The sequence below is a fragment of the Choloepus didactylus genome, chromosome 2, assembly GCF_015220235.1.
Source record: "Choloepus didactylus isolate mChoDid1 chromosome 2, mChoDid1.pri, whole genome shotgun sequence".
NCBI lineage: Eukaryota > Metazoa > Chordata > Mammalia > Pilosa > Megalonychidae > Choloepus > Choloepus didactylus.
Window position 1 is genome coordinate 204846791 of NC_051308.1, and position 14161 is coordinate 204860951.

Genomic DNA, 14161 nt, shown 5'->3' on the forward strand with positions numbered 1-14161 from the left:
AGGGCTGTAGAAAAAAATACCATAATCAACAAACCTGGGAAGGTAAGACCATCCTCGACTTGCCGCACAGAGCTATGGGTAGGCCTCACGGGAGCGAGGGCAGCCTGGCACTCCGCCATCTCATACTGTCCGGAATTCAGTTCCTCCTTGGGGAAGAGCTCACTCTGACTCACCTCCTGTGGTATTTCAAGACAAACGCGATGCCTCTTTGTCCCTATACGGTGCTTGGCTAGGCTGCAGGGAGGAGAGCAAATCTTTTATGAACCCACAAATACATCCACTTACACGAACACATTCCCACACATCCACACACAGTCTGAAAAGGATGGCCAGAGTCTGTTCCAACTGTTTCAAACCTCAGCTCTGCCTCTTATTTGTGACCTGAGACACAGAGCTTCACCTCTCTGAACCTGTTCCATCATCTGGAAAACATCGTTATCACCAACTACCTCCCAGATTGGTTGTGAGGATGATGAAAGGATATGCAGAGCACCTGGCATACGGTAGATAGCCCATAAATACATTTTCCTTTCTTCCCCCATAAGGGAAGAATAAAGTCTCCTCAGAGAACAGGATCCTCTGGCTCAGACACTGATGATGCCGGTGGACTTAAGTCACACCATTCCCCTGTACTTGCGAGTCTCATCCCTGCCACCATATACTTTTTTAAAAAACTCTGACGTGGTGATGAGTAAATGTGATTTTCCTGGCTCGGGGAGTGCCATGCCTTTGCATTTGTGTGACCCATCACCCCAGCAGATGATAGCTCTAACTAGGATTATGGAAGAAGCCCCCAATAGATGTTATTCCTGGGGACCAGCTTCAAGAAAGCTCTTGAATGCTGTGGCCCTGAGTCTTACTAAGAAGAAAACTCCCTCAGCTCAAACACCCCACTTAGAAACAGTCTTAGAGAGCTGCCCAGACAGCCCTTCCTCAAACAGCAGGGGCCAGAAGGCTACTGGGTTACCTTCTCTTGAGGTCTCCATCCTCAACCCCTTCCATGTCTTCCTCTGGGCACTCCTCCTCATTTCCTGTTCTTGGGGGCAGTTCAATGTCCTTAAGAAACTCGGCTGCTTCTGGCGTGGGCAAAGTGTGGTCAATTACTGTGCTGTCCTTCCCAGCTTTCCAAAGTTTGTACCTTTCTGGCTGGAACTTCCTCACAAACACGTCCATGGAGATCTTCACCATATCCTTTCTGCATGAGCACTGTCACAAGTAACCAGAAGAGCTACCGGTAAGTGCGCCTTTACTGCTTCCGCCTCACTGCCGCCCCCTGCTCCCCTCCAATTCCACCACCTCTCCCCAAATGGGAAAAAGCACAAATGTGCTCACGAAGTTTATTTAAAACCCAACAGTTCTGGTTCACAGGTAGCAACTTCAAACATGAAGGGAAGCAGGGGGAAAAGGGTGGGGCATGCAGGGCACTGGGGTAAGACCACCTGGGCACTAACTAGGGGGTATGAAAAATCATAAAAGTGGAAGCCCTGCCCTTTTGGGTCCTGGAATGGTCAATGTCCACTTTCCCTCTGCTATCTATCCAAGCCAAGACCTGCAAAAGTTAAGTCTACTCCTGGTCAAAGGTCCACCGCTGCTCCCTGCCTAGAGTAAAAGTAAATCCCTAAGAATTCCTTAGCTGAACTGTCAGGGTGCCTTCAATATCGATGTGTATGGGTGTGGTTTAATTGCTTAATGGACTTAAGCATCAAAACCTCACTTCATAATTCCCAAATCTGAATAACTTTTTAAGAATTCTTTTATGAATACAAAATGTCAACACCTTTGCACATGCCAAGCCACTTTGTTCTGAATTCGAATGGTTCAAAGAAGTGTTCTAATCATTAATCAGCATACCTAACAAGAATTTGTTCATCCAGACATTTTTAGTCATGGTGTTAAATAAAGAAATAAGAGGATTTACCAGTACAGCTTGTTTTCCATACTCAATCCACCGCCGGGTAGCAAAATTGGTAGACTCCGCACAGTTGAAGCCATGGTTAAAGCCGGCATGGTAACCATAAGGGAAAGTGATCATAAATTCTCCAGCTTCTTGAGTCACCTGAACAAGAACAGACTTGAAGCAGCAGCATCAAATAAGAGAAAGACTAAAGAAGTGGAATTCTGAGTCCCAGTTCTGTCACAGCTTAGTTGAGCAACCAAGAATAAGTCATAAAACCAGTGGTGCCTTGATATCTTCTCCTGCAAAGCTCTAACATGTCACATGCCATGACTACAATTAACCATAACTCCAAATTAACACTGCTGAAGGCGCTCTGACTCTCCTCTGTGCACTGGAAAGTATCCCCACCTTTAACACCCTTAGATAAAAGTGTTGCTATATAGTTTAACTTCAGCCCACACCTGGTATAGAGCAACGAACTATATATAAAACTCCTCTGCAAAACATAGACCAAAAATAGTGGTTTCTATGTAAGTCTAAGGACTTGTGTATGTAAAATAAGCTCACCTTGTCAAAAGGAATTCCATATTTCTTTAGCATTAAGGGGGAAATCAAGGTCATCTTATGCCGAAGAAAAGCCTCGCAGCTTTGAGCACTTCCTGGGAAAAAGCCTGTTTATGTGAAAACAGGTATGGGTTACTCTAATGCTCCATGCCAGTTCTATAACCCCGGAGTCACTTCACACCTGTGGTCCCATCTGGATAAGGAGAATAGACCACCAATGTGATCGCCAAGGATCTTTCTGGCTTCAGGCCAATTTTAAGATTCTGAGACTCGGGCTCTCTACCACACAGGGTGTTAAATGGGTAGTCAAATTCTGTTAGGGAATGAGTTCACACAAGTTGCCTTCTGCCCTTATAAAGAGCTTTGAACTATTTATGATCTTTCTCCATTCACCTGTATCCTCAATCTTTTGTCAGTAATACATGTAGAGCATAGATCCCTCCAGAATCTCTTAAAATAGGCTATGCAGAGATATAGACCTATCAAAGTCCATTTAACAGAAACAGAGCAAAATAATTCAAGTTAGACTTTATCATTTAGGTTTTCAGCAGAAGAACCAGACCCAATCTGACTGGTATACCATCTATGGTCAAATAAACCTGCTTGATAAAAAAAAAAAGAGCCCAAGACAAACAAGGAAGAAATTTGTCCCAAGACAAAGTCAGGAAAAGGCTCTAGTTTGAGTTGCTCTGCTAGGGTAACCACTCTGGCAGTCTAGTTCACCCTCCACATGCAGGAAGGACACATGAGAATGTGACCACAGAGGACGGACATTTTAGAGCAATTAGCACAGCTCACAGGTGGGACCAACTCATCATGCAGAGGAGAGACAATACCTTTGGCAAGGCGCTCCAGCCGTTTTCCGTGCTCTGGGGGAACAGAGTACCTGCAATTACAAGAGCATTGGATGCTGAGCAGAAGACAGGTAGAGGAGCTAAGGGGCTTGTTCCCACTCTCAAAACAGCGTGAAATATCAGATTTTTAAGATTTCTGCCAACCAGAAAAACTAGAAGAGAATCTGGAGAACTGAAATATTAAGACTGTTTAGGCAAAAGAGCAGGGAGCCCACATAGAAGTGTGAGTGAATTATTTATTTCTTTAATATTCATTGAACAAGACATGTATAGAATATTTACCAGGAACCAGGATTTATGGTACACAATGAATGTTTCTCTCCTTATAATGTTGTTCATGCAATAAAATATCAATAGAAGAAATATGGCATTACATAATCTCAGTAATTTTTAAAGTCAGAGCATGAAAGGCCTAACTTCAGTAGAATAGAAAAAGAATGGAGAACAAGATGAAAATGGATTAGATACTTAGAGACCTGGCCCCATATCTGCTGATGAATCCATTTTCCCTTTCTCCCCACGACATCTATACTGATCACTCAATAATTAATTGCTCTTCTACCCAGTAGGGTGTCTAGACATAATTGAAATTGCTCTTCATAAAAATTTTTTTTAAAAAGACTCTCTAAAACATTGTAACACTATTAAACTTTAAACTTTGAAACTTGTAGTAACTATATTTTGACCTTTATAATCTATTCTAAACATTATTCCACAGCAACAAAAACTTCCTATCCCAAATAGCTTCATTATGAAACAAAACAGAGAACAGGGTTGAGGAAAAAGTTTGCTACCTAACAGACTTTCAATTCCATCAGGCAACATTGTAGAAAAGTCTCTGGAGGTCCCATCTTAGATGTTGTAAACAGTATGCAATAACTAGAAACCTCTTGATATGAGAACTGAAATCCAATTTCAGGGAATTTTAGAATGAACAATAGTGAAGAAACAAAAGCTACATTTTAGAAGTGAAGCCATCTAAAGAGGGAAATGGGACAGTAGGTAGGGGGTAATCACAGAGTCAAAAGGGTTCCCCCCAGCTTAGGAACTAGAAAGCATCTGAAGAAAGAAAGGAAAATCCTTAGAAAAGGATGTAGGTGAAGATGCTAGAAAAGGAAATTGAAATGGGGTATAGTTTCTAAGACTCTCCTTACTCTGGCCCATGGTGTCCTCTTGGCCTCTTCATTCATTTCACACCCTTGTCCATGGCACCCAACTCACACCAGACCTCTTCCAGTTCCCTAAACATATCATGCTCTCTCTCAACTTAGGGTCTTTATACATGCTGTTCCATCTACCTGGACACACCTCCCTCAGTCTCCTCTCTCCTAAACCATCCACCATTCCACACAGCTAACTCATTTTTAAGGTCTCACTTATTTATCTCCTCCAAGGAAGCGTTCTCTAATCCCCACTCCTTCATGCACCCTTCCTACAGAGACCTACAGCACCCACTACTTCCCTACCAGTGCTTTGCTCATACCATATTAAAATTTCCTCAGACTTTTTACCGTCTATCTCCTATTTCCTATCTGTGTGAAGGTGGGGCTCTCCTTTGTCTTCTTCACTGTCTGTTTTCCACAGCACCTTCACTAAAATGCTGAGACTTGAGAGATGGAACAGAGCAGGGAGAGAAGAGAGAACAATGTTTGTCTTCCCAGCTAGACAAGAGAGCAAGAAGCATATGCTGAGTAGTTTTGCATTCTCTCTTGTGTTAAGCACACACTGCTGCTCACCAAATATTTTTTCCATGAGGAAAAGAAAGCTTTCTATCATCTGAAGGAGTGACTCCAGTCTTGGAAGTCTGCCTTTAAGAAATGCCTCAGGCCTGTTCAGAAAGAGAAATTAGAAAGCAGTGGGACAGCTTGGAATAGCCCCTGTGGCTCGCAGTACCTCAGCCAACTTATGCTTTCATACAGTGGTATTAAGTGCCCTGCTATCTCTAAAGCCTTGCTACTTAACAGGTGGTCTGAGCACCACTGCCTCAAAAGCATCTCATCTCTTGAAACCTGGTTTAAAATGCAGAATACCAGCCCCACTCCAAGCCTAATGAATCAGCATCTGCATTCTAACAAGATCCTGAGGTGACTCCCATGCACTTTAAAGTTGAGAAGCTCTGCTCTATCATCAGAAGCCCCAGTGCCAACTGCGGGCTGACTTTACCAGGACTTTGGTTCACCGAAGTGCAGGTAATTAATGCTGTATAGGTCCATGTCTTCAGTGTGCCAGGCAAAGGATGTCTTCCACATGCCGAAGTATAGGTATGGAGTGTTGACTCCCTCAATAGTGATCCCACTCTCCTTTTCCACCAAGTCCAGAATAGTTTTCAGCCGGCCAATATTCCACTCATCAACATGCTGCAAGGGAAATGACAGTCCAGGGCAGTTTACATCTGAATATAAACTGTCTCTAAACCTACGAACCATAGAGGAGGTCTCTAACAAATACATGGAATAATGTCAAAACAACACATCACCCCTCACTCACTTTTCACAGCTACCATTAGAACTGAGGCCATTTTGCCTCAGAAGGGCAAATACCATTTTGTGAACAATATTAGAATATGAAAGATAAGGACATGACAGTACTTGTTCTAAACCCAAAAAGAGTCTGAACTGAAGCCAAAGAAATTTAGGTCAAAATAAGAAGGAACACTCAGACCATAAAAAAAATGCAAAACATGGGAACTTACTATACCGGTTTTGTTGCTCTTTAATTTCCATTGGTCAATGTCTTCAGTAAAAAGTCTACGATGTCACCCAAATTCTTTTCCTGAGTTGTAATGGTCAGCTAGGAACCTACGTCCTACCAAGTATGTTCTGGATTATTTTGCCTTGCTTTTGTACCTCCCCACCCCAGATTCTTCATACTATCTTTCAGCCTTTCATCCCTCCAACTTTGACTTCACACACCCCACAAAAACCAGCATTAACAAGCTTAGAATCTACTTTTTTAACTCCTTCAATTATTTACAAAAATATTAAAATCAATCTGAGTGTTAATCCAAGAAACACCCTATCATCCAAAAACAGTACCAAATATTCCCTGCTTCTGCTATATCTAAAACAGTTCTTTATGCCAAAAAGTGCTATATCCCAAGCAAGGCAATGTTTTAAAATAAATTTTGCTACAGAATCTTGTTTGAGGGATTAGAGAAACCTAAATACAATTTCTTCTTAAATATATGCCCCTTTCATTAGATTAGTCAGTGATCTTTTCTCTGCAGAAACCACACTGCCTCTCCCCTTCACTTTCTGTGATGCCACCCTTTCAAGAACTCATCAGCCACCACCTACAGATTATGCTAACAGCCCCTGAAAAGAACACCACCTCGTCCAATTCACATGTAGAGTGGGAGAGAGAAAATTCAGTCACATGCACGACTACCCACAATTAACTGAGCACAGTGCAACAGCTGGTGGGTGGTAGATCATTCATCGTTCACCCAACCCTCACCAAATAGCTTTCAGGTGCCTACTATGTGCTGCGTATGATAAAAATGGAAGTATATTAGAAAAGTAAAAACTGCTGCAGTGGTTTCCAGTGAGTCTCACCTTTTCATATAGAGTGCCATTCACATCTGCACCATAAATTGGGGGATTGAATGTGAGATTTTTCCAGTATTTCCGCTCAAGCTCTTCAAACTCATTATACCGTGGGGTACAGTACCTTTAAAAACAAATGTTAAAAAAGTTATTGACCACTTAAAAGGGACTAAACTCATTAGGCATTGTGAATAGTATAAAACACAATCCTCTGCTCCAGGTTAAGCAAATCAATCAAGTAAACAAGACATAATTCTTAACGTTCAAGGCTCCAATACGTAACATTTCCCTCACAAGTGCTTTGAGCCTGCAAAGCCCAAAGCAGATATAAATCCATCTTCCTTAAGGAGCATGATATCCTCAACTGTGTGAAGAGAACCTAGTTAAACTGCTAGATTTAGGAGTGGATTAGCCATCAGGGAGAAAATGAGCTTACAAACTCATAAGAATCAAGAGCCACGAATCCTAATTTATCCACAACCAAAATCTGGCAGCATATGGAGAGCTGAGGTGTTCTAACAGCATTCACTACCCTGAACAATGAATGTAAAGGAAGCAGCTCCAGGTGGGCTCATTTGTATGTTTCACTACTGTATTCCCAGCATCTATGCAGTGGCTGACACTCAAAAATAATCAGGCCTAAAGGCAGATTTGGGAAAGAAATCTCCCCTGCCCTCCTGCTAGCATAAATAAACCTTTTTTCCTCCTCCTCCTCAAAAAAAAAAAAAAGTAAATAATCAGACCTAAAAACATAAATTTTTTTATAAAAATATAAAAGGGAATCTTTGCATAGCAAATGTTCTATTTAGGGACCCCATATTCTACCTTAATTGATCTGTTTTATAAATTTAGATTTTTACTTACTGGGTTTTCTTAAAGCTGGCTGGACACACAAATAGCAAGTAAGAGTAAGAGTCTGTTATATTTCAGGGTGAAGAAAAGAGACACAGGACTGGTTAAATTAAAAGGAAAAGTGGTACCCTGAAAGAAGGAGAAGCCTAGCATATGCTGACAAAAAGAGAAGAAAGATATAGACGACAGGTGTGGTCGTCCCAATGCTTAGCTAGGAATTGTACATAAAAGATGACATAGCCTTTCATCTGCAGTACACGTCACACTTCTTCAACATGCTTTTACTTAAATTCTCTCACTGGATAGTAGGGGGACCAGCAACAATGCTACTGTAAGAGTTCCGTTATTAAAACTGCAAGACTTCAATGAGAATTGAGGTAAGTCAAACGGAAAGAAAGCAAAGAATAAAAAATATCAAGAGCAAGACCTGATGTGAGAGAGAGAGCGATGAAGCACACAAAGTGACACCCTCAGAAGTGCAAAGACTGGCAAGGTAAGGATTTAGAATTGGGTTTGCTCACAATGAAGGTGCAATTTGTCTAACTGGCTGAAAGCAAGACATGCATAGACCAACAAGTCCAAGGAAGAGAAGGAAGGGAGAAGGAAGGAATCCCTGTGAAAACTCAAAACTAAGGACTAACATGGGAAGGAAGATCCAGTAAAAAGGATTAAGAAGGAGCAGTGAGACAAGAATGAGAGAAATTCATTCATTCTCTGTGAATCTGAGGTAAAATGAGAGCCACATATTAAAAACAACTGGCCTAAATAAAAAGTTTCCAAAAGAGGTAAGAATACACAGATGATGAAGAATAGGGTGACAGAAAACAGCGACCAGCTGTTAATGTCAAAAGAATGGAATAGCAGCTAGATGGATACTGAGGAGTCTGAGCAATGTTAAAAAAAGAAGGGTCCAGAAAGAAGAGATAAGCTGAAACTACTAAGGCCACTTGTTGATAAACAGGTTATCAATACATCTGGCAAAGTTCCTTTTGCACCATCTCCAACGTTCTTCTTTGCTACTGAAACAGAAAAGCAACTTACCCGAGTCAGAAAATGATTCTACTTTTGATGGAGAAACAATGGGATAACATTATGTAAGATCGTAGTCAAGTTTAGACCATGACACTATATTGAGAGATTTGAGAGGAGGAATGCTCCCATCAGAGAGCACAAAAGGAGACAGAAGCTAGACCTGAGGAAATGGTTCTTCAGATGGATGATCACAATGGTGAGGATAAGATACTGGGTCTCAGACAGGGAAAGGAAGAGAGGTATTTTCACTTACTTATCACTATTGGCTATTTTGCGGAACTCGCGAACAGTCATGGCTTTCTTCTGTATGTTGTACTGAGTAAAGAGACCAGACTGCCCAGTCACCAGCTGCTGGATAGGAGCAGGAATGACCAGATCATCAATATCATCATAGGAAGCTCGTGGCTTCCACTCCTTTGGAGGAACAACCTGTAGGGAACAGAAGAAGCACCAGAGACAAATCAGAAACCAGACAAGCTGGTCAGATACAGATGCCTGTATACTACTCCCCCAACCCAACAGTCAAGTTTACTAGAAAGGTATTCCTAATTAACCATGCTCACTCAAACAGAGCATACACTATAATGCTGACCCTAATCCAGTTCTGCCACTAATTAGCTGCCCAGCTGCAATGACCTCAAGCAAGTAATACTGGTTCTTAGCTTCAGTATCTTATCTGGGCACCAAAAAGGAGGTTGAAGAGTTGACTGTCACACAGTCTAACAGTCCAGGGCTCCCTTTTAGAAACAACAACACAATTTTCCTTGATTTAGTCAACTGTATACACTTACAAAGCTGACAAAACTTCCTTCAGTCACACACCAAATTATAAAGAAGCCTAAGGTTCTTAAAAACCTAATTTTGAATAGTTCAATAAATTAAAGTCCATCCATTCTCTGGAATACCATACAGTATTTTCTTTTTTTAATTAGTGAATATGGTATGCTACACTTCTTATAAGAAGGGGAAAAAAACAATGCATCTATGCACTAGTATTGCCTAAGAAAATACTGGAACGATACACAAGAAACTATAGAGAAAGAAGTGGGAGGAAGATACCACAACATCTCTCTTCTTAAGGCATCTTGCCATTTCACCCATGAAGTTATATTACCTATTCAAATAATAATAATAATAAATTAACAAATAATTAGCATGACAAGTGAATTGGATCCATAACTGATCTAGAGGGAGGAACATATGTTGTAAAGGAAAAGGCAGGGAGGGAGGGCGGGAGAGAGGAAGAACAGCAAAGGCACACAGGAAAACATATGGCATGATACCAGTCTGTTTAGAAAATAAAACATTTACACAAAAACGTGTGTATATTTGTGTGAGCAGACCTAAAGGTGTGGAAGGAGATACACCAAACAATTAATACTGACTACCTTAAGAGGTGTCAGTGGAAAGGGTGCATGAAGATTAACCTCTTCTGTCTATCTTTGAATTATTTAACTTGTAATAACCAGCATAAATTTTATTTTTGGAATTTTCTTCATCTAATAAAATAGAACCAAAAAAAAAAAAAAAAGTCCTATGAAGAAAAGGTATATTGAGAGTCCTGCTGCTTCTAGCTGCTGTTAACCCTGCAGCAGTCACATCTGCATGTGAGAGTAAAGATTGAGATGTCTCAAGCCTCAGGGAAGGCACCACAGTCCAAGGACTGGTCCTCAGCTTTGCAATCATCGTCCTTGCTTTCTTTTTTCAAACTGAAAAAGTAATACATACACATGGTAGGATATTCAAACACTATAAAAGGGTATAGTAAAAAAATTTCCACTCAGACCAAGTCCACAGTCTCTGAGCTTCTTCATTTCATATTTGGGGATTCAACAATTTGATTCTCCAGAATATACCAAGAATTGATTCAACTCAGGAGAAAAAACTAACCAACTCACAGGAGAAACAAACACAAACCAGAAACCAATTTCAAATTATAAAGACCAGAATACTCATGCTGGCTGGCCAGTGCATGCTCCCCCTTTGAAGAAAGTCCACGTGGAAAGTCAAATTACTATCAGAGTGCTGGATGAGACTGAGATCAGGGTAAGAGAAGTTGGATGTCATAAATGCTCAGTGACAGATAAAAAACACTCAAGCACCCACTGCCACCATGAAGGTCATGAGGACTGAAACACCATAACAGCTGTCCTGAAGTCACTGACTCCTTCCCTCACCTTTTTTAAAGATTCCCAGCAGCTCTCTCCCTAACAAATGGCAGTCCTTCAGATATTAAAACCCAGTTCTTCCAGCTTTCACTTAGGAGAAATCCTACTGCTGCCCTCTGTAACAAAAGTCATGTTGAACAATCCCACCCCTTACCTTAGCCAGTCCAGCCCGATGAGCTCCTTGAGATTCAATGTAGGCAATGTATCGACTAAAGTTCCGGAACTCCTCCATGGTGGGATAAAAGGTCATTATCCGAGCACTAGGATTCAGGGTTTCAGATTCAGAAGCCATTTTTCCCTCTTTTTTGAGGTCACTTTGGTTGGACTGGAATCTAAAAAAATATATTAAAAGCATAAAATGATACAAAATAAAGTAAATATTAAATGCTGGAATATCAGTGTTGAAATAGTAAAAGATGATACAGAAATTCTGAAGATGTATTAAGACTTCACACTTGGAATCTGCTTCTAGGAAAGTTATGTAAAATAACCTGATGTCAAAATTCAAATACAACAGTAAAATCACACATTTGCAACAATGTAAAAACCACTATATGGATACATGCAAGTAAGGATGAAATAAAATACACTGGCAAAAAAAAAAAGCCTGATCTATCAAAATTGCATGTATTCAAATATCATTTAAATGGAAACACTGTTTCAGATATAAAAGAGGAAACTGTAATTAATTGGTTGTTGGGCCCCTCTAACAACACAGCCGATCTGTTCATATTTTATCTTTTCAAGTTACACCCTAATCACACATTAGTAATGTCTTCTCTGAGTATTAAACATAATGTATTTTCAACCAGATTAACAAAGCCACCTATGGGCTCCCTTGTAGGGCACAACTTTCAAACATTTTAGATTCCTTAAAAAAAGGCTACTTGGTTTCAAAGTTTAAGGGTTAAAAACTACCCTGATACCAGAAGCATGAGTCATAATAAATACATATTTTTATATGAACATACACTTCCCCATGCCCTTCCTCCATCCCCCATAACCTCTAATCTGCTTTCTGTCTCAGCAAATTTGCTGTTTCTAGTCATCACTTATAAGCGATACCATGTAATATTTCTAAGCTATGATTTTAAAACCATAAAGTGAATATGTTCTCACATCTAAACCAAAATGTAGTTTCAGCAATATTTAATGAAGTCAAGCTAGAGACTAGTTTAATTGCACTGTACCCAGAACTCAAAGGACAAAACAGGGCAATAAACTGGCAATACAGGGCAAACTTCACAACTGACTGTAGAAGGTTAAAGAAATACTTTATTTTTAGAGGTGGCCTTCAGCTAAGTAGGTGTGCTATCCATCACCTGGTAACACAAAAGACCTTTTAAATGAGAAAGAACAAAGCTTACCAGCTCAAAGGAGCCAGTTTATGGAAGAAAACAGTATGCCTTTTCCTCTACTGAACCTCCTCACCAAGGGTCCAGTAGTTCTTGCCTAGTCTGGACCCCAAAGTCATGGCAGCCCAGTTCCAAGTGGCCCATTTAGAGCTGGACAGCGCTCAGAAAGGATGAAACTGTTCCCAACCTACCACCAAAAATAACAACCTTGTGTTCCTGGCCAGGTGGTTTTCGTGCACCTTGCCAAAACTTTGCATGGCAGGTATGCTATTATGCCCGTTTTACATACCAGGAAATTTGCCCACATTAGTGAAATGCACTCCTAGTGCTATTTCTCTTACTCTGTGAGGTCTACATCATAATCTCCACCTACATTAAGTCTTTTGCAAGGGCAGAGCCAAATGTGGAAGAAGAGACAGCTCGTTCAATGTTGAGGACCCTCTCTAAAAAACTTAAAAGAATACAAAAAGATCTCACTTCTGAAAATTTTACGAAAACATATGATCATGTGAACAGGGTGTTAGGGCCCCTCCCCGGGCCTTGGAAGGGGTCCATCTCATCTATCTCTGGCCCTATTGCATGCCTGGAATTTAGAACAATGCATGCAGAACTGGCACTCGGTAACTGCTGAATAACTGATTTCCTCGCCGTCACCTCTTATTCATGCCCTTTCTTCAACCCTAGGATTCTCTTCCCCGAGTCTATTCCCTGCGGAAAGCTCCCGTTCCCTGACACCTTCACTCCCCGCACCCAGCAACAAAGCCTAATGGTTCAAGAGCACAGGCTTCGGAGTCAAAACAACTCTGAATACATATCCGGTCTCTGCCATTCATTAGCTGTGTGACCTTGGCTGTGCGAGTTGTCTGAGCCAGTTTCTTCACCCGTAAACAGGGGATCCCAACCCCCTGCGTTGTAGGGTTGCCGTGAGTAAGTCAGATGATGCAAGCGAAACGCTAAGCCCGAGGCCCGGCACTCAACCACTCAATAAAGGTAGTTGCTGCTAACAACAGCCTCGAACTCCCGCCCCTCCCCTCGGAGTTGCGACCGCAGCCCTCGCTCCACAGGTAGGACCTCTCCCACCCCCACCTCCCGCGCTCAAGGTCCCCGAACCTCACCGCATAGAAGTCCAGCCCCTCCCGGCCCCGCCGCCAGGGCGAGTAAGGCCCGGCGGCAGGAAGAAGAAAATAAGGCCTTGTAGACCCGCCCTCCCTTTCCGACGTCCATTGGCCACAGGAGATTGGAAAGGGCCAATTTCAAGAGCCATTTTAGAAGCTCCTTTCCCCATTGGCCGAGAACCACGCCTATCACCCACCAGTGAACGAACTCCCCGCCCCTCCCCCACGGGGGCTCACGGTCACAGCTACAGCAGCAACAAACCTAAACGATTCCAAAATCCTGTGGTTATCACCCAGAGCCCACCGCCCCGGCAGGGATTAGGCTCGACTCCTGTTGTCACCTTTTAGCTGTTCGTACCGACTTCCCAGCCGGCGAAGGACGACGCTCCGCCTCCTCGAAAGTCGGCCTCTGCGCAGCCGCATAGCGTCCCACAGAGCCAACCAATCCGAGGCCCTCTGTAAGCCTTCAAACAGCCAATGAATACGCTCTTCAGCCGCCTTAGAGGCAGGGATATCAATCTGCTCAGCCTATGAGGGCCGGCTCGGGCTGTTGCCAGGAGGAAACTCAGTACCACTTGGGACAGCGGCTTCTGAGTATGTCGGCTATGTAGTGGAGCTGGCCAATCATAGGCGGGCTTCTGGCCATCCGTAACTAATCGGGATTGAAAGAGAAGTGTACCTAGAAAGGGGATGGTCGGGCAGGTGGGTGAAGGCGGTGAGGGTGTGGCAGGGTGTTAACGAAAGAGTGAGGCAGAGGCCTGTGAGGGTGCTTAGCACTC

At 42.2% G+C, this 14161-nt stretch overlaps 1 protein-coding gene across 5 annotated transcripts in view; it reads right to left on the reverse strand.

Moving 5' to 3' along the window:
* KDM4A (lysine demethylase 4A) overlaps positions 1-13801 on the reverse strand; it is a 41812-nt gene extending 28011 nt beyond the window's left edge. For 2 of the 5 annotated variants that reach the window (XR_005215395.1, XM_037827465.1), the window contains exons 1-10: positions 13383-13444; positions 11067-11244; positions 8998-9173; positions 6870-6984; positions 5479-5672; positions 3298-3347; positions 2465-2568; positions 1919-2056; positions 968-1206; positions 35-234 (exon numbers count right to left, since the gene is read on the reverse strand). Coding sequence is in view for 3 of the 5 variants with exons in the window: in XM_037827465.1 (XP_037683393.1) it covers positions 35-234; positions 968-1206; positions 1919-2056; positions 2465-2568; positions 3298-3347; positions 5479-5672; positions 6870-6984; positions 8998-9173; positions 11067-11244; positions 13383-13387 (1399 nt within the window). In the remaining 2 variants the exon portion in view is untranslated. Of the gene's footprint in view, positions 1-34; positions 235-967; positions 1207-1918; positions 2057-2464; positions 2569-3297; positions 3348-5051; positions 5144-5478; positions 5673-6869; positions 6985-8997; positions 9174-11066; positions 11245-13382; positions 13445-13644 lie in introns of those variants that run through there. The other 3 variants (XM_037827466.1, XM_037827467.1, XR_005215396.1) reach the window with 3 other exon arrangements.
* Positions 13802-14161: the final 360 nt, after the last annotated feature.